Raw genomic sequence first — 18,912 nt, 5'->3', positions numbered from 1 at the left:
ACACCTCATAGAGTAGTAACACAGAGAATGCAGAATAGTAAGAAAGTTTAAGGGAGGTTTTTTTCCCTTTTTATTAAGAAGGTTTTCAAACATACAAAGAACCAAAAGAATATTAAAATGAATATAATTATACCTATTACTTAGATTTAACAATTACTGCTTGCCAAGTTTGTTCTTTTTTTTTTTTTGCCAAGAAATAATAAATTCCAGACTTTATCATTTCTCATCCCTAAAAAATTCAGCATATATGTCTTTAAAATGTTTTTCTCCATAATCAGAATACTCTAACCATTATTATATCTAAAAAAATTCACCTTAGTTCCTTAATAGCATCTCAGACCCAGGCCATCGTCAAATGTCCCTCATTGTCCTAAAACAGATCTCTCCCAACCAGTTTGTTTGAACCAAAATCAACTCAAGAACCATGCATTTCATTTGACTGTCTCCTCAATCTCTCTTGATGGTCCCCTCCTTCTCATCCTGCCCTGTCAGAGACCAGACCAGTTGCCCCATAGGATGTCTATTCTGGATTTGACTGTTTGCTTCCTTGTGGTGGTGTTCCCATGTCCCCCTAATACGTGTGTCACCTGCGGACTGACAGGTCCGAAAGGCTTAGGCAGGTCAGGTCACCGAGCTCAGTGACTCTAGGTCTCTGCCTGAACAGCCGAGACGATGCCAAGACGGGGAGGAGGAGGAAGGTGCCCGGGATTTGGGATATGCAGCTTTGGAGGCGTACCAAGGACGCCCAGGGCGACAGCTGGGTGCATGCTCCTGGAGATGGACTGGCGGGTCGTTAACCTAACAGAGCTGGTTGCGCTTCCCCAGGACAGTTGAGTGAGAAGCAAAGGTGAGGCCAGGCGTCAAGGACACAGGCCAAGGAAGAGGAGCATGGGCCCAAAGCCGAGCAGGCACCAGAGGATGAGGAGGGAGAGGGTTGGAAGGACTAAGTGCCAGAGGGGAGCCAGACCCGACAAAGACCGCATTTGTCATCAAGGAAGCCATAGGACACGCAAGCTGTGGGCTGGACGTCGGGGTGAGTGGACAGCAGGATGGTGGGTACGTGCCCGCCTTCCAGAAGTGGGCTCTGAGAAGGAGGCAGGCAGAGCTGGGTCCACGGGCCCACGTTTGCTTTTTAAGATGGAGAGACCTTGGGGTGCCCGGGTGGCTCAGTCGGCTAAGAGTCTGCCTTCGGCTCAGGTCACGGTCCCGGGGTCCTGGGATCGAGCCCCGCGTCGGGCTCCCTGCTCAGCGGGGAGCCTGCATCCCCCTCTCCCTCTGCCTGCCGCTCCCCCTGCTTGTGCTTGCTCTCTCGCTATCTCTCTCTGTCAAATAAATAAACAAAATCTTTTTTAAAAAAAGTAAAATAAGATGGAGAGACCTCGAGTTTGTTGAAATGCTCGCTCTCTCGCTCTGTCTTTATCTTTAAATAAAATCTTTTTTAAAAAAAAGTAAAATAAGATGGAGAGACCTCGAGTTTGTTGAAATGTCAAAGGGCCAAAGGCAGTCAGGTGGGAGGGGTTAGAGATTTGAAAAGAGGCAGCTTCTGAGCAAGCAGGAGGCATGGGATCCCCAGGGGCCCAGACTGGGGAGGTCACCTTGGACAGGGGAATCTGGCCCCTCCACTGGGGAAGGAAAGAGGAATGGTGGGTGCACGTGCAGTTACATTTGACAGGATGGGCCCCTGTCACATTTTCCTCCCTGGGTTGGCTCACGATACAGCCTGGCCACCAGCTTCCTTGGCAGACCGTTTCTGATTCCTCCTGGCCCAGCAGCCCGCAACCTCCTGGGGGGCTGCCAGCCGTATCCAGAGCACAGGGCGTGCGAGTGGCAAAGGGGCTCCGCCCCAGACCCCGCCTGCCCTGGAGGAACAGGCCAAGCACACAGTCCCATTAGGTCACCAAGAGGCTAGGGGCAGAGTCCAGAGCCAAGGGCACTCAATCGAAACCCAGAAGCAGAAAAGCAGAAGTGCGGCCCTCCCTTCTTCCCCATGTCCCCTGGTGCAGGGCAGAGAACTCAGGGTCCTGCTTGACGCTTTCATAGGAGCCAGCCCTGTGAGCGGGGACAGAATGACAGCCCATTCTAGGGACAAAGAAGGAGAGGCCCAGAGATTCAAGGGGCTGCCCAGAGAGAAGCTAAGGCATAATCTACACGAGACGCCATGTCTCTGAATCCTGCTTCATTCTTTTTTTCCTTTTAATCCAACGATGCTGCTTCTGCTCCAAACCCCCGGAGAAGAACCTCCCCTCGGGCTATTGTGTTGGGACTCGGAGGCCGCAGGGCAAGCAGTAAGATTACACGGAGCCTCACCTTAGTACAACATGTCTGAGCCCCAGCCCAAACCAGTTACACCAGACTCTCGGGGGCGGGGGGCAGCTCCAGGTATGGTTCCCCACCATTCTGAGGCTTGTGGACCCTGCAGGGTGACCCCCAGCTTCCCCACTGCACACCGGTGGACTCGTCGCTCAGGGCTAGGGGTGAATACAGTGAGGCCCAGACTCTGTTCTGGAGGGAGGGAAGGATGCCAGCGCTGTGCACTGCGCTAAGCTCCCTGAGGCAAAGATCACAATTTATTCTCCACTCTCCCTCCACCCAGCCTGGCTGGCATGGAGTCAGCAAAGGAGGTCTTGCCCCCTCCACAGCCCCCTGAGCCAGTCTCTGGGCTCCAGTCACTGGTTTGCAGGCATTTCTTTTGCCTCTGGCCCCTGAGAGCTGATAGGGTTTTCTGGTTGCACCTGCTTGTGAGGGTTTTGGGGAGAAGGGGTGAAGACAGAGGGCTGGAGAGGCGGCCCATGTGCAGCTGGCTTGTTCTGTCCCCTCCTCCACCATGTGCCTCCAGAGGCCAGGCGAGGCGGGAGGGTGTGGCTGGCGGAGGAGGACCCCACTGGGGAGCTGCTATGCTCACACCTCCTCTCCCCGGGGAGGGGAGGCCTAGACTGGAGGCCTGAAGAGCCAACCTCCTTGACGAAGAAGAGCAGGCCAGAGCTGTGTGGGTTTTGCTCCATCCCCGGAGTGTGGGGCCAGAACCCTCGGGGAGCCCCCGGGCGTGGGGGCCAGGCTTCTTCCTGGGGAAAAGCAGCCTGTGGGTTGCCTTTTCTGGGGTCCGGGTCTCCCATACTGTCACTCTTGGTTCCTGCCACGGGGAGACCCTGCTTCCTAATTCTACAGCAGGGCAGTGCTAAGGGCTCAGGTTCCCACACTTGCCTCCTCTCTCCCCTTCCCTGCCCCGGCTCCTCCCTGCTGCCAGCATTCACGGAGGCTCTGCCCATCTCCTGCGCCTGGCTCCATCTCTCCTGGTGACCTATCGTGTGTGTGGCCCATGTCCCTCAGGGCGGGGGCAGTGGGATGCGTCATGTGTGTGACAAGTGGGAGGACCGTAGGCCTCTCTGCCCCTGGTGTTCCGGGCTTCTGCGTCCCACAAGGGATGGCAGGCTACTAGAGCTTTGAGGGCAGAGTAGGGCCTAAGTCCCTGGCTTGCGCTGATGTGGCCTGCCCGAATGTCCCACGCTCCCAGTCTACACCCGCCTACGCCAGGGGTCCCTGTCCCGAGGCCACAGTGGGTGCAGGGAAGGAGCGGCCTGGGGGACATGGGCAGGGGAGAAAGTCGGGCCAGGGCTGGGGACAGGAGGGTTACTGAAATGGAAGAGCAGGAGACGAGGGGCCTGGGGCCCGGGGTGGAAAGCGGGGCTCAGAGCCTGAAGGAGGAGCTGGGCAGCCTTTGTGGGAGAGCCATGGGCGGTGGGTGGGCGGGTGGCAGGGTGCTGCCCGGCCTCTGGAGCTGGGGAGGAGGCACCTGTGAGGGTGTTAGCAGGACAGGGTGGCCCCCAAGGGCTTGGAGGGGGGGGCAGCAGCGTCTCACCCAGGATGCGCTGTGCCCGTTGTTTCTGGCTGGGGTTTGAACCCCCCACCTGATGAGAGGGTGAAGAGAGGGGAAGCTCTCGGTCGTAGGGCTGTGGAGGAACTAGTCGCTGTCCCCTGAGAGTGGGGGCGTGTAAGTGGACAAGCAGCCGGAGTGCGTGCACGCATCTCGGTGACCCAGGCCGGAGGAGGTGGGCTCAGGCAGTCAGGCGAGTAGACTGTGGCTTGGTCAAAATCCCTCCTGTCGTCTGTGTGGCTGGAGGACTCCGGACCCTGGCTTCCTCTGATGCCACAGCTGCCCAGGCCCCTTCCTCTCTAAGACATTCCCCCCTGCAACACACACCCCGGCTTCCTCTTCCCCATCACATCCTCCCTGGGGCTCTGGGGGAATTGAGGGCCACTCCGTGTCCTGTCTAGGCGAGCCCAGGCCCCCGCACCCAGCTGCCCCCTCCGCCCCCTCCCATGGCCTCCCCCTCCCGCACCCACGGTCCCAGTGCCGTCCTGTCCTGCTCCCCGGCTGTGGCTAGGCCTGGGACTCAGAACTTGCCGGGGATCAGGCCAGTGCTTCCCGCGACACATAAAAATACCCCTGACCTGAGACACCCCCACTTCACCCCACCCCACCCTATATCGGGCAACCTCTGTCTCAGGCAGCACTTCCGCAGCCCCGACAGGAAATGGGCTGGAGGCTCAGCCTCCCGCCATCTCAAAGCAACTTCTTGTTCCCCGGTTGCCCTGGGCCAGCCCTGGGGTTGTGCCCCTTGGCTCCAGCCCTGAAACCTTCCCAGGGCTCCGTCCCAGCAGCTCCGAGGGGACAGGATAGTGGACATGATTGCCAAGCTGACCAAGAGGCGGAGTCGAGCCCTGCAGGCACAGGTGGGGGACCCTCGCATTTGGGGGCAAGCTCAGCCTCTGCTGGGGATGGCTGAGGGCCTCTGCGTCAAGGGGCCCCCAGCGGGCCTCCATCCTCTGGCCCTCTCAGGAGCTGGGTGAGCTGGGTTTTGGAGCAGGACATCTCCCAAACTTGGGGGACCCCTCCCTTCTTTCCTCGTTCCTTTTCCAAGGCCAGAGAGGCATATCTGTGGGGGGGCTGCAGAGGGACGCTGAGAGATGGTGATCAGCTTGGGGGAAGAGAGGCAGGCCGGCCACCTGCTTGTGGACAAGGGGAGGGAACTGGAGATGAGGGGAGTGCTGGGGGGCCGGGCAGCTGGTGTGCTGAGAGCCAGAGCCCCTCTAGGCTCTGTCCTCTGGCCTGAGGTGGGGGACCACTTCCCCTTTCCTACTGGTGTTCCCCGTGTTGCTGTCGTGATTGGGGTCTGGGCCTCAAGAGCTACTGGTGCGCTCATCAGGGCCTTGTTGATGGGCTGTGACGGGTGTTGTCTGGGAGCCCAGGAGTTGTGGGCCGGGGTAGCAGGCCCTGCTCTAACTTGGGCGAGCTTCCCCTTGGAGGCCAAAGGGCACGGGGGGGGGGGGTGGGTGCTGGCCCCACCTGGCTTCCAGTCTGATCCTGGCTCTGCTAGGAGAGGAAAGCGCCTCTATCTTAGCACTGTGGGGGCCCTACAGAGGGTTCTAGAGTTTGAAGGGGCCTCAGGGCTGCTGCGGTCCAGCTCCCCGCACAGGGCTGCAGTGTCGCTAACAGGGGTGGACCCTGCCTGCTTACCCCCGGGGAAAGCCCCTGACTACCTCCCGAAGCAGCCTGTGTCTCTAGGGCAGCCCCAATCCTTAGAATGGGCTTCCTTCCAGGGGGCCCTGCCCTGCCCCCATTTGGCCTCTAATCTGCAGTCTGGAGCCCCACAGTGCGACCCTACCATGCCGGGGAGCCTAAGCATCCACCTCCTAGATCTGCTGTATATCCTTGAGGGGTGTTCCTTGTGCAAGATCCCCCTCAGCCTGACCAGCCTGGGACTCCCCGTGGACTCCTAGCCAAGACCAGCAGCCTGCAGGTGGAAATCTCCGCTCCGAACAGCCTGGCTCCTTCCTTAGCTCATCCACCCCCCCCCCCATATGACCTTCCAGCCCCTGTCGCAGGGATGGGAAGGCCACTGCCTCAGTGGGTCTAGCTGGGGTGGGCAGGAGGTGTTTTTGGTCATCCACCTTCTTCTGCCCACTGCCTCCATCCCATCCTCCCAAGGAGTCTCCTGGCTCCCATGCCGAACCTCATTCCCAGGAAGCCCTCGTTCAAAGCTAACTTCAATCTCTCCTGTAGTGGGTGTGCGCGTGTTGGTTGTTGCTGAAGTGTGGCCTGGAGTTGGCTTGCGTACTCAGGCAGTAAGTCCCTTTGGTGGACCTGCTGCCTGCTTCAGGGCATTGGGCCACCTGCTGGAGGGCGACCAGGGTCAATTATGTCATCCTGGGTCCAGCCCTCAAAAAACCCCTGCCTTTGGGGTCAGAGGAGGTAGGCAGAGGGATGGACAACCAACAGGCCAGCAGGGCAGAACGCTGCCGGACCCTCGCAGGGGATGAAGAGAGTGACAGCAGGCTAGGCGTCTCTCCTGAGGGAGAAGGTCTCTCCAGGAGGCTTGAAGTGGAGCTGCAGAGGAGTGGGGTCTGGGTAAGCAGGTTATGAGAGCGGGGGGTTTCCAGGCTGAGGGACCCCTGGAGCAAAGGTCCAGAGATGGGAAGACGGCTTTTGTGTTTGGGGGAGGGTCCGTGAGCTGGCGTGGGTGGGATCCAGGATGCTCAGGGGGCTGCAGCCGGCAGAGAGAAAGAAGTGGGTTGGAGGGTCCTGCCTCAGCCACACAAGAGCTTGTGGGGGGAGGGAGGGGAATGAGGAACTGGTGTACCCAGCTCTTCCTGGTCCCCCCCCAGGTCTGGGACCTGCCCCCCGGTTGGTCTAGAATACGCTGCTTGTCTGAGAGTTTGTCTCCTTGCTAGCAGTAATTATCATGGACGTGCGTGCATTTCACTCATCCCCCCCCCCCCGCTCCCCGACCGTTTACACACGCTGCCCAGTGGGGATTTGGGTCCCTTTGTTCACTAACTGCATTCCCAGTGCCTAGAACAGAGCCTGCACTGGACAGGTGAATCTTTGTGAGACACATGAATATGGTTTTGGGCGCCTACCTAAGACCGGGGAGAGGCCACCTTGACAGGACTCGCTTCCCCTCTTGGGGAGCTTACTACTTAGCGAAGGCATCAGAGCAACAGAGGGACTTCTGTGATTAAAAAAGGGGGGCGGGGTGGTTATTATACAAAATTTTGAGAAAGGTTTAAAGAAAAAAATAAATAAAAACAAACCCAATCCCTATAATCACACTGCCCAGAGATAACCTCTGTTAGCATTTTGGGGGGTTTCTAAAAACACATAATTGGAACTATATGCTGTTCACTGTGTTGAAATCTGCATTTCCCATGGCGCATTATATATTCTTAGAAACAGTATTGGGGCGCCAGGGTGGCTCAGTCAGTTAAGCGTCTGCCTGGTTAAGCATCTGCCTTTGGCTCAGGTCATGATCCCAAGGTTGGGTCAGGCTCTCTGCTCAGCGGGGAGCCTGCTTCTCCCTCTCCCTCTGCGTGCCCCTCCCCCTGCTTATGCTCTCTCTCTCTCCCCGTGTCAAATAAATAAATCTTAAAAAAAAAAAAAAGAAACAGAATTAACCTGGGGCGCCTGGGTGGCTCAGTCTGCTAAGCACCTGCCTTCGGCTCAGGTCATGATCTTGGGGTCCAGGGATGGAGGCCCTCCCGCCCCATTGCATCAGGCTCCCTGCTCAGCGGGGAGTCTGCTTCTCCCTCTGCCCCTCACCCTGTGCTCTCTCTCACTTGCTTGCTCTCTCTCTCAAATAAATAAATAAAATCTTTAAAAAAAAAAGAAAAGAAAAGAAAAGAAAAAACAATATTAATCTTCTGGTGCTGTTCTGCTGGCTGGGGTTTGATAGTGTAGTTATCTATCCCTGTGGCAGGCTGAGGGTGGTAGGCCGTAGTAGGCGCACTAGAGGAATCTCGGGAAAGGCCTTGAACCTGACACCTGAGCTGAGTCCTAAAGAAGAAAGTGGAGTTGGCCAGGTGAAAAAGGGGTGGGGATGGGCTGAGGCCCAAGACACAGCCCAGAGGGTGGGGCCTCCTGCCAACTCCCTGCTACTAGAGCTTAAAGTTCAAGGCAAGGGGTCAGGAATGACAGGAAATAAGGTGGAAGACAGGCAGGTGACAGACGCCTCTGGTGCCCTGGTGCCCTGTAGACTTTGCCCGGCAGGCGGCAGGGAGCAGTGGAGTGTTGAGTATGACCAGACTCATGTTCTGTGTGACTGAACCCTCCAGCGCCCCCCTGCTTTCCTTTGGACAGCAAGAGGGGCTCATCTTTCCTTGCTCCTCCTTCCTCCCTCCCATCTGGCTCTCCTCTCTCTTTCCTTTCTCGGCAGTTGATTCTCAGGCCTGCAAAACCCACGTTCAGGAAGTTTCAGTCCCAGATCCAGAGGTAGTACTGATTCCAGTCCCACAGTTTTCAAGGGCCAGGAAGGAAGGAGGGGTGGGGCTGCAGAGTGCGGCAGGGCCCTGCCCCCGTGTGACCTGCAGGGGGAGGAAAAGGAAGGGGGCCCAGGCCATTTCTCTATTCCCGCCCAGCCTCTGATTCGCCCCCTGGAGTGCAGAGTCAGTGCACAGCTGGGAGAACTCAGTTATAGATATTTTATTATTGTTAATAAATAATTAATGTAACTGCCCTGTGCATCTGGGTCATTTCATACTTGGCAATGCACTTTCAAGAATATTTCCTCATTCTCTCTTCACTACAATTTCTGGAGCGGGCAGGACAGCCATTGTGCAGCTGGCGGAACTGAAGCCGGGGGTACCCTAACTTGCCAAAGGTCACCCAGAAGGCAAGTCAAGTGGCCGAGTCGGGACTGTGTGACCCCGGAGCTGCCCTGAAGGTCACGTCTCCTTCCTCCTCCCACAGGTGGACGACCCCCCGGAGGAGCCCGTGTACGAGAACGTAGAGCGGCAGCCTTCGGTCCCTTCGCCGGGCGCCAGCGCGCCCCCCCCGGCCCCCGGCGTGGGAGACGCACACGGACGCGGGCAGCGGGCGTCCCTACTACTACAACCCAGACACGGGCGTGACCACGTGGGAGTCGCCCTTCGAGGCTGCTGAGGGCGCCGCCAGCCCGGCCACCTCCCCGGCCTCGGTGGGCAGCCGCGAGAGCCTCGAGACCGACTGGGGTCAGTATTGGGATGAGGAGAGCCGCAGGGTGTTCTTCTACAACCCGCTGACGGGCGAGGCCGTCTGGGAGGACGAGCCCGAGGACGAGCCCGAGGACGAGCTGGAGATGCAGCCGGGCCTGAGCCCGCTCAGCCCCCGGGAGCCCAGGGTGAGGGGGCGGGGCCTGGCCCGGGGTGGGCGGCGTGGCGCCCCGAGGGTCTCAGACCCCGCCTCCTGCTCCCCACAGCCCCCAGACTGCTCGTGGGGGCGAGGCCTGGTCTAAAAGGGCGGGGCCAAGGGTGCGTACTGGCTCTGAGACGCTCTGACTCAGTCTTCTGCTCCCTGCAGCCCCCTACCCCTGAGACGGATTACCCCGAGTCGCTGACCGGTTACCCGGAGGAGGACTATTCCCCGGTGGGCTCTTTCAGTGAGCCTCGGTCCACCTCGCCTTTGGCCGCGCCCCCCGGCTGGTCTTGCCAAGTGAGCCCCGACGGGCAGACGGTCTACACCAACCACTTCACCCAAGAGCAGGTACGGGCAGCGGGCACATGTGCCCGGACAGCCTCCCCCCACCCCCTCCCCCCCCCTCCCCCGGTCATTCCTCCAACTCTTCCTCACTAGTAGCTCACCTTCACACCATAAACCAGCTCCTGGGTCGGCTCCAAGACACCCCCTTGCCCGCGCCTGACCCTCCAAACTCCTTGGGGTTATATTGGGTTCTGGTCAAAGGGGAACTTTGCCTGCCGTCCACTGAGGTGGGCTGGGAGCCCTGACCATCCCTCTCCCCACAGTGGGTGAGGTTGGAGGACCAACACGGGAAGCCCTACTTCTACAACCCAGATGACACCTCAGTTCAGTGGGAGCTGCCCCAGGTAACCCACTGGGAAAGGGAGAGTCTTGGGGAGAGGGGACGGGATTATGTATGACAGTGTCTTTCTCCTCAGGTTCCTGTCCCTGCCCCTCGAAGCATCCACACATCCAGCCAGGACAGTGAGACCCCAGCCCAGGCCAGCCCACCTGAGGAGAAGGTAAGGGAAGGAGCATGTAGGCCCCGGCAGGGCCCCCACAGAAGAAATAGGGGCTTCCTGAAGGTTGAGGGGGCTAGGCCGGGGCCGGGCATGTCTCCCCCACAGGCCCCAGCACGAGCCTGGGCTGAATGAACCTGGGTCTGCGTCGTCCCGGCCCAGGGCTGGGGGAGGCTGGGAGCTGGGAGGAGATCTGTCCTGCTGGCTGGCGTGAGGGCAGGGACCCCACCAGCGCCAGCAGCAAAGAGGGTTCGGTGGTGACTCGGGCCCAGCCTGTAAGGAGTTGCTGGCTGTGGAGGAGGCTAGCCTCTGCCCCCTGTGGCCCAGCCTGTTAACTGCCTCCTCTGTCCCCTCGGCTTTCTCAGACCAAGACTCTGGACAAGGCCGGCGTGCTCCATCGCACCAAGACGGCGGACAAGGGAAGGCGGCTCCGGTGAGAGCCCGGCGGCACCCAGACCGGGGCGCACTGGGCCTTAACGCTGACATTTACCGAGAGCGTTCTGTATGCCAGGCTCTTGTTAATCCTCATGGCAACTTTCTAAGAGGTCCCATGAGGACCCTGAGGCACCGAGAGACAGGGGCTTGCCCAGGGTCCCTTGGCTACCAAGTATTAGAAATGGGAGTCCAGTGCTCACCGTTGGATGCCCCAAGCCAAGCTGTGTTCTTCAGCTCTGTGCCCTGCTCCTGGCGCTGGAAGGGGCCCTCAGCCCAGGGCCAGATGCAAGCCTGGTCACCCCCCACTTCCCCACCCCCACCTAGGAAGAAGCACTGGAGCGCCTCCTGGACGGTGCTGGAGGGCGGCGTGCTGACATTCTTCAAGGACTCAAAGGCCTCAGCTGCAGGCGGCCTGGTGAGGGCCAGACTCCCAGGACAGGGACCCCCCCATCTGCTCCTGACTCCTATGGCTCTTTACCTGATCTGGCTTGTCAAAGGCTAGGTCTGTGACAGTGGAACATGAGTGCCGGGGGAGCTGGGCCTTGGCAGGGGGTGACGACAGCAGATTCAGCCCACGACAAGCACTTCCAGCCACCCTGGACATGGGGAGCTGTCCTTGAGGGTGGCCACTCCAGCCTGGTGGGCAGGCAGACTAGGGACTGGGCACGCCTGCTCCCGGGCGTGAGGGCTGTTCTCCTTTCTCCTTTCCTCTCCTGGGTGGGCAGGCAGCAGAGGACCAGCCAGCCCAGGACCTCTGGGTTCCAGGAACCCTTCCCCATCCTGTCCTTGAAGCCAGGGGAGCCTGGTGGATTGGAGCCAGGAGCCCTGGCAGGCCTGTCTGAGCTGAGGGCTCCCTCTAACTGTGCTCCCCCCAACCCTTCTCCCCTCTCCCACAGAGGCAGCCTCCCAAGCTCTCCACCCCTGAGTACACAGTGGAGCTGAGGGGGGCCTCTCTCTCCTGGGCCCCCAAGGACAAATCTAGCAGGAAGAATGTGCTGGAGGTGAGTGGTGGGGGTTGGGAGAAGGAGAGGGGGCTTACTGATGGCTTGAGACCCTCAGTAGGCAAGCCCCAAGAAGGGAGACCTGGGGAGAGTGGGACCGGAATTCTCAGGGCTCAAAACCAAAGTTGTGTCCACCTTGGGGATCCGTCCACGGTATTTCTGGCTTCACGGATTCTGCAGTTCCCTTTTACTAGTCCTTGGCCCCGGAGTGTGGTGAGGAGTAGGGGGTCTCTGGGGGACGAAACCCATGCCTGGAAGGACAGCCCTCATCCCAGACAGGAGACTCCCTGTCCCCTGCTACTCACTTTGACAGGTTGGAAACCTGCTCTGGCCGGTCAGAGCCCAGGTTCCAACTGAACTGGGTCCTCCGTGAATAAACTGGGTCCCCAGTTTCCCAGGCTCCCCTAGCAGGAAGACTGGGACCAGGTGGGGCCCAGGCAAGGTCCCTCACGGTGCCACACCCTCCACTGTCCACGTGTTGTCTTGCTTTTAAACTACCTTTAGCCTCACCTCAGTCCCCAGAAGTTCTGAGGAAGCTCACAACAACAACAACAACAGCAACAACAACAACAACACATGGGGAGCTGGTGAAATCCACTGAAAAGCCAGACCAGGCACAAGTTAGAGCAAGGGGTCCATGTGGAGAGGCATCGGGGGCAGATGACGTACAGGGGCTATACTGTTGCTGAAAAAAATTAGCTCAGGTTTCCTGGTAGCCAAAGTGAAAAGAGAAGGAGGATCAGTTACGTGGTTCTTCTTATGGTGGGGGGGGGGGGGGCTTTCCCCAATTTGTTGAAGCCATTTTTAGTGCACAGCTCCAGCCTAGGTTAGTAAGGGACCCTTGGAGCTGCTTCAGGTAACATGACAAAAGCCAAAAGCATAACCTCACAGTTCAGCTCAGAAAAAGCAGTTCTGCCAGGCCCTTGAGAGTTTTCTGAAGATCCACCAAGCTTCATTCAGTTCTAGAAGCAGCGTATCCACAGAGCAGGGCTGGAAAACCAGATTGATCTCCTGAGCTGCTCTCGTCAGAAGGTCTGGAGCCTTTCTCCCAGTTGCCTTTTCTGACAAGAACCGGAAGGCAGATGGGACTCTTGGAAGCTACTCAAGCTGTTGGAAAGGCTGACAGTCTTGAATGGAAATGGAGGAGCCCCTGCTTCCACTTCCTGGCTGGCAGGTGGCCATCCTGCCTCCACTCAGGGGGTGGCCTGCAGGCACCCCTAGGATTTTTCTCAAGAGACAGCCCCACATTCTAGATCGTGGCCAGGTTACTTGGGCCTGGCAGATTTTCACAACAGGTCCTCCTCGTCACTCCGGAGTCACAGAAAACTTCAGTGATAGTCTTCCCAAAACAGCTGGTTTGGACAGCTCAGCTTGCCCGTGCATCCAGCAGGATGAATGTTCTGGGAGATAGATTGCTGAGTAACTAGCTTTTCCTTCTGTATGAAACCTTCAGATAGGAACAGATTATGTTTTGAGAGGGCCTGGGTTTGCCCATCTGTAACAGAGACTGTCTCTTACTGCTTTGAATGAGGCGGAATGCCTTGGCCTGGGGTGAAGCCCTTGCTCGACTGTGCTCTCAGTTCCTGGGGACAAGGACAGATCATCTCCACCATTTCTGTATCTCCCCTCCCCGCACCCCCTACCACTGAGGCCTGGCCCCAGAGCCGACCCGGGGAGCCAGAGATGACTGAGTGACTCCTGTCTCTCCAGCTGCGGAGCCGAGATGGCTCAGAGTACCTGATCCAGCATGACTCCGAGGCCATCATCAGCACCTGGCACAAGGCCATTGGCGAGGGCATCCAGGAGCTGGTAAGCAGAGCCTGGGGCCTCCGGGGCTGGTGGGGATGGGATGGCCAGCCATTATGCAGAACAGAGTGTGGGTGAGTGCCCCTCCCTGCAGATGCAGGCCCCACTCAGGGCTGTGTGGCAGATGGGCTGCTGAAGAAATGGTCTTTCTTAAGTAGGCAAATCCAGCCTGTGGGGTTGGCCCTGCAGGAGATCTCTCCAGGTCGGGGTGGGGGGCACATCCTAGAGGAATGTTCCACTTCAAGGGAGGCAGGCAGAAAAGGAAATCTGAGAAAGAGCCTCAGGCTGGAATGACAGGCTAAAACCAGAAGGGAAAATTTTAAAGGCTTGGATTGAAGAGTCTGCTGTTGTTTAGGTTCAAAATATTCATTGCATAACTAGAGATGGAACAGGCCCCCTCTGACAGCTCTTCACCTGGAAGCAACCTGGGGCTTTTTGAGCCTCAGTTCCCTAGGAGCCAACACTGAGTACAGAGTTTGGCTGTATTACTAGAGGTAGGAATCCAGGTCGAGGGCGGTGATGCGGTTGTTGGCAGTGCTGGGGCCTCAGCTGAAATTGTAAGTTCAGAACTCGGAGCCACATAATTGAGGAATGCTGACCTAGTGGATTGTGTGCAGAGGATCTAGGAAAATACGGGCAAGGGGGGCCAGGATAAGAAAGAGCGGGAGAGAGCAGGATGACTGTCTCCAACACCTGAAGGGCTCCATGCAGCCAAGGGAGGTGAACGTTCTGAGGTTCCGCGGTAGGAGGTCAGGGGTGGAGAAGGGAAGCGTGAACTGTGCTTGGGAGTCATCGGGCCGGCTGGGAGGGCACTCGGGGCCCCTCACGCTGTCCCAGAAGCCTGGCCCCAGGCCCTGCCTCTCTGAGGCCGCGTGATTCCAGTCCGCAGACCTGCCCCGGGAGGAGGAAAGCGAGAGCAGCAGCGCGGACTTCGGGTCCAGCGAGCGCTTGGGAAGCTGGCGGGAGGACGAGGCGCGGCCGGGTGCAGGTGCGCGCGGGGGGTGGGTGGAGGGCATCTCCTGGGAACCGGCATCGCGGGGGAGGCGGGGGGTGACGACCCGGCTGGGGCCAGCCCGGTCAGTCCCGGCGCCACCGAGTGACCCGGCCCCGCACTCCCCGGCCCAGGCGCAGCCACCTCGGAGAGCGACCTGAGCAGGGTCCGGCACCGGCTCCGCTGGTTGCTGCTGAAGCGGCCCACGCTGCAGTCGCTGCGGGAGAAGGGCTACATCAAAGGTACCCGAGGGAGTGCGAGCGCGCGGCGGGGGGAGGGGGGAGGGGGGAAGGGGTGGCCCGGGGCCGGGCGGCGCTGACTAGCCTCTGCCCCAGACCAGGTGTTCGGCTGCGCGCTCGCCGCGCTGTGTGAGCGCGAGAGGAGCTCCGTGCCGCGCTTCGTGCAGCAGTGCATCCGCACCGTCGAGGCCCGGGGTAGGCGCGGCGCCCGGAGGCCTCCCTCCCGGACCCCAAGACGGAGACCCCTGGGGTTGGGGGGCGCGGGGAGGGGGGAACGGGAGCCCCTGAGAGGGAATCCGAGCAGGAGCTTTAGGCCCGTCCCGCCCAGCCGAGGTCAGCGCCTCCCTCTGCCCCAGGGCTGGACATCGACGGCCTGTACCGCATCAGTGGAAACCTGGCCACCATCCAGAAGCTGCGCTATAAGGTGGACCACGGTGAGGCCCAGCTCCCGTCCCTCACCCCAGGGCCTGAAGGCACCAAGGGGTGCTCACCGCCTCTTCCGCCTCCCTTGCCGCAGATGAGCGCCTGGACCTGGACGACGGGCGCTGGGAGGACGTCCACGTAATCACCGGGGCCCTGAAGCTCTTCTTTCGAGAGCTGCCGGAACCCCTCTTCCCCTTCTCGCACTTCCGCCAGTTCATCGCGGCCATCAGTGAGCGCCTGGGGGAGGCGGGGCGGGTGAGGTAGGGATGGGGCCGGCCGGCCGCCCCCGCACCCCCTCGGCCGGACTCCTCCCCCCTCCCCCGCCACCGGGACTCAGCCCCTCCGTTCCCCGAGCCGAGCCGACCCTCCCTTCCCTTGCGCAGAGCTGCAGGACCAGGCCCAGCGCCGCCGCTGTGTGCGGGACCTGGTGCGCTCGCTGCCCGCGCCCAACCACGACACGCTGCGGCTGCTCTTCCAGCACCTGTGGCGGTGAGCCGGCGAGCCGCGGGAATGGGGAGGCGGGTGCGGGCGGACCCCCACGCCCCCTCCAGCTCCGGGCCCTGATGTCCGCCTCCCCACCCCGCTCCCCGCTGCAGGGTGATCGAGCACGGGGATCAGAACCGCATGTCTGTGCAGAGCGTGGCCATAGTGTTCGGGCCCACGCTGCTGCGGCCCGAGACCGAGGAGACCAGCATGCCCATGACCATGGTGTTCCAGAACCAGGTGGTGGAGCTCATCCTGCAGCACTGCTCGGACATCTTCCCGCCGCACTGACCGCGGGCCCCTGCTCCCAGCCCCCGCGGCTGGCGCTGCGGACCCGGGACTGGGGGCGGCGACAGTGGTCCTGCCTTGGAAGCCGGACGGTTGGAGGCCGCTTGGCTGGACTCCTCTGTGAGACCCTCCGCCTCCCAGCGGTCCCCAGGCCGAAGTGAAATCTGCACCCCTTGGTGCAGTATGGTGACCCCTGGTGGGCAGTTTGCAAAATGTGATTCCCCCCCCCCCCCCCCCCCGCCTGTCCCGTTTGGGGCTTACTTGGGTTCTGGTCTTCATTACAGCGACACCTGCTGTGTGTGAGAGAGAGAATGCGCTGGGGTGAGAGTTGTTTTTCCGGGGCGGCTGGCGCTGGGAGGAGGAGTGTGGGTGAGGGGCTTTTCGGCTTCTCCAGGCCTGCACCTGGCGGGGCCTTCAAGGACAGCCCGTGGGGACCGAGCCCCGTGTCAGTCCCGGAGCAGTCGCCTATAGCGCCCCTGCTGCCCAGCCTTGCCTCGGGCCTCACTCCCACCTGACACTCTCCGCTGCTGCCGGGGGCCATTCCCATCGGCTTTCCGGCCCGGCCGCCGCCCTCCCCGGCCCGGCCGCCGCCCTCCCCGACCCCTGGGCGCTGTGTGCGCGGGTTCTTCACCCTCAGTGTGTGCCCCGCCCTGGCCGCCTCCCCCGCACCGTCCCCACGCACGATCGCAGAGAGGCAGGCAGCGGTGGCAGCAAAGTGACCCGTTCAGGGTCCGTCCAGGCTGCTCTCACACCAGGCCTCCTGGGAGGGCGCCGGCAGTCCTTTCAGCTGCGCCTCCCCTCCAGGCCCCCTGCACAGCCCACCATGGGCCGACGGGCAAAGCGAAAGAAAGTGCCGCAGGAGGTTTCTGTCTGGGCCTGGGGAGATCCTGAAGGCGGCCAGGAAGCCTGCGGCAGCTGTGTTCTGGCAGGGAGAGGAGAGAGCACTGGCAGGAGCCCCCCAGCCCCTCTCAGTGCCTGGCTGTCCTTCGGCCTGCCCGGTGCCCACCTTGTCCTGAGGAGCTACGAGAGGCCTGCAGGGCTGGGGGAAGGTGGGTACGGCCTCTGGAAAAGGAAGCGTGAACCCTGGGGACAGCCATGCCCTTTCCCTCCTCACACACAAACCACCTCAGTTTCTGGGTCCGGGCCCCCCGCCCTACCTACCGTTTGTCTGTTCGGCAAACAATAATAGCTACTATTTATTGACATTTGCACCCTGCCAAGCGTTTCACTTGGATCATCTCGTTTGTCTCTCACAGCCAATATTTATTATCTGCTCTTCTGTGCCAGGCACAGTGCTCTGGGGCAGGGGTACTGCGCGTGCAGACCCATGCCCACCCCACATGCCAGCAGGGCCGGGACACGAGTACAAAAAGAGGCCTCACGCCATACGTGGAAATACTGTAAAGTCACAAATCAAGTTATAACTGTTCAATAAAATATGTTCTATTCTCCTACTTTGACAAATATACTTTCGTGGTGACCTAGAAGACGAGGTTCCAGCCCACACTTCCTTGACCCTTCTGAATTCTGTGCCCGGGCACATTGGCGTGAGAAGAGCAGCCTGCCCCTTGTATCTGCCCTCAGAGCCATCCTGCCCCAGGGGAAGGCTGCGTGCACACATGGGGACAGTCCAGTCCACTAGCACAAACTGCCACATGTCCCCTGCCCCCTGCTGCCCCTCGGCCACCCCACATGGCCCACCCTTCAGGGAATGGGCTTTTGGGGCAGGGACTTCTGCGGTCTTGCATATCAGGGGCATGGTCCAGAGAGAAGGGCCTGGGCTCCAAGAGGCCCCACAGGTTCCTCATCCTGTGGGGAGAGGGCACAGACTGAGAAGGTCAAGAGTAGAGCCTTCTAAAGCGGGGGACGTGCAGCAGGGCAAGGGTTCCTCACCCCCAGGTCTAAGGACAGAATGGGACAGATGTTAAACAACTGATTACTTGGTTACATTCCTGTGTACAAAAGTAAGAGAAAGTGCAGGGTGCTCTGAAGGTGGGTCGCTTGGGTGTCACTGTCCCTCAGGAACCTGAGATGCTTCTGCAGAAGCCCCATCTGGGCCCAGCACTAAAAAATGGAGAGGAGTCGACAAGGTGAGGAATTAAGGGAAGCGTGTCTAGTCAGAGGGAACAGCATGTGCAAAGACTCTGCGGCGGGAAGGCTCATAGAGAGAACAAAATCTGCAAAGAGCCCACACAACCCGAGAGCATGGGGGCGAGGTGGGGCTGGAGAGGCTGATGGGGGACAGGGTGTGCAGGGCTTTGTGGGCCACAACGAACGGGGGTCTGTGGCAGGACAGCAGGCGGGAGGCCTTGGGAAGTGTCAGCTCCCCCTGCACTGTCTGATCCTCACCCCACCCCAGGCTTCTGACACTGCCAAGGCCTTGCTGAGCAAACCATGTAGCAGCAGGCGAAGAAGTCCCAGATTCATCATATTTTGCCACCAGGAAGAGCTGCAGAAATCACCCACTGCCAGTGAGGAAACTCCTAGAGAGACAACGTCATAACTCACCGGCGGTCACGGGGCAGACGGGCGGCAGAGCCTGCCCAGAGCTTCGTTTGCAGCCTGAGGGCCACCAGACGTGTGGCCTCAGCCGTGAATCCTCAACACCGTGCACAGTGCTCACTGAATATGTTTGGAATGAGTTGGATTTTGTGTGAGACACAAAGATACATAAAAATAGTATCTGCCCTCTTGAAGCACCAGCCGGTTGGGGGACAGAGCGAAAAATAAGTGCACAGTGGATGAGGGCTGTCCCGAAGGCCCTCTCCCCAAGCCTGCCCCCTCTCAGCAGATGCTCCGGACCCTCCTACAGCCTGGCATCTGCCCCCGAAGCTGCCCCAGAAAAGGCCACCAGTGCCCACCTGGTTGCCAAGTCTGACGGGAGCACCCGATCCTCATGCGAGTGGACACGTGAACTGCCTGTTGTCCCCCCATGAAGCTCGCTGTCCCTTTGCCTGCAGCATCATGGGTCTTTGCCCACTGTAATAGTGTAAATAGTGATGCCCGCTGGGTTGTGGCCTCAGCCCATGGCCCTCTCCCCTCCACCCTCCCTAAGGGCCCTCATCCATTCCATCCGGGGGACTCAGGCACCAGACCTGCACACGGGTCACCTAAATCTCTCACCAGCCAGGACCACTCTCTCCTGAGTTCCAAGTGCAAATGGCCACCTGCTTACAGGACAGCTCTGCATGGATGGCTGTCGGACACCCTGAGTGCAACCTGCCCGCAACGAAACTCC

At 59.9% G+C, this 18,912-nt stretch overlaps 1 protein-coding gene across 1 annotated transcript in view; it reads left to right on the top strand.

The window, feature by feature from the left end:
- Positions 1 to 16,942, top strand: part of ARHGAP27 (Rho GTPase activating protein 27) — a 28,145-nt gene extending 11,203 nt beyond the window's left edge. Inside the window, 16 exon segments of the mRNA XM_044921839.1 lie at positions 8,744 to 8,833; positions 8,835 to 9,152; positions 9,332 to 9,514; positions 9,775 to 9,855; positions 9,928 to 10,011; positions 10,374 to 10,441; positions 10,768 to 10,858; positions 11,340 to 11,444; positions 13,155 to 13,253; positions 14,133 to 14,255; positions 14,348 to 14,483; positions 14,577 to 14,675; positions 14,837 to 14,914; positions 14,998 to 15,132; positions 15,287 to 15,392; positions 15,500 to 16,942. Of these exon segments, the coding sequence (XP_044777774.1) occupies positions 8,744 to 8,833; positions 8,835 to 9,152; positions 9,332 to 9,514; positions 9,775 to 9,855; positions 9,928 to 10,011; positions 10,374 to 10,441; positions 10,768 to 10,858; positions 11,340 to 11,444; positions 13,155 to 13,253; positions 14,133 to 14,255; positions 14,348 to 14,483; positions 14,577 to 14,675; positions 14,837 to 14,914; positions 14,998 to 15,132; positions 15,287 to 15,392; positions 15,500 to 15,677 (1,974 nt within the window). The 3' untranslated portion in view covers positions 15,678 to 16,942.
- The last annotated feature ends 1,970 nt before the right edge of the window (positions 16,943 to 18,912 follow it).

The sequence above is a fragment of the Neomonachus schauinslandi genome, chromosome 15, assembly GCF_002201575.2.
Source record: "Neomonachus schauinslandi chromosome 15, ASM220157v2, whole genome shotgun sequence".
NCBI lineage: Eukaryota > Metazoa > Chordata > Mammalia > Carnivora > Phocidae > Neomonachus > Neomonachus schauinslandi.
Note: the sequence above shows the minus strand (reverse complement) of the source record. Positions and strands in the feature narration are given on the sequence as shown.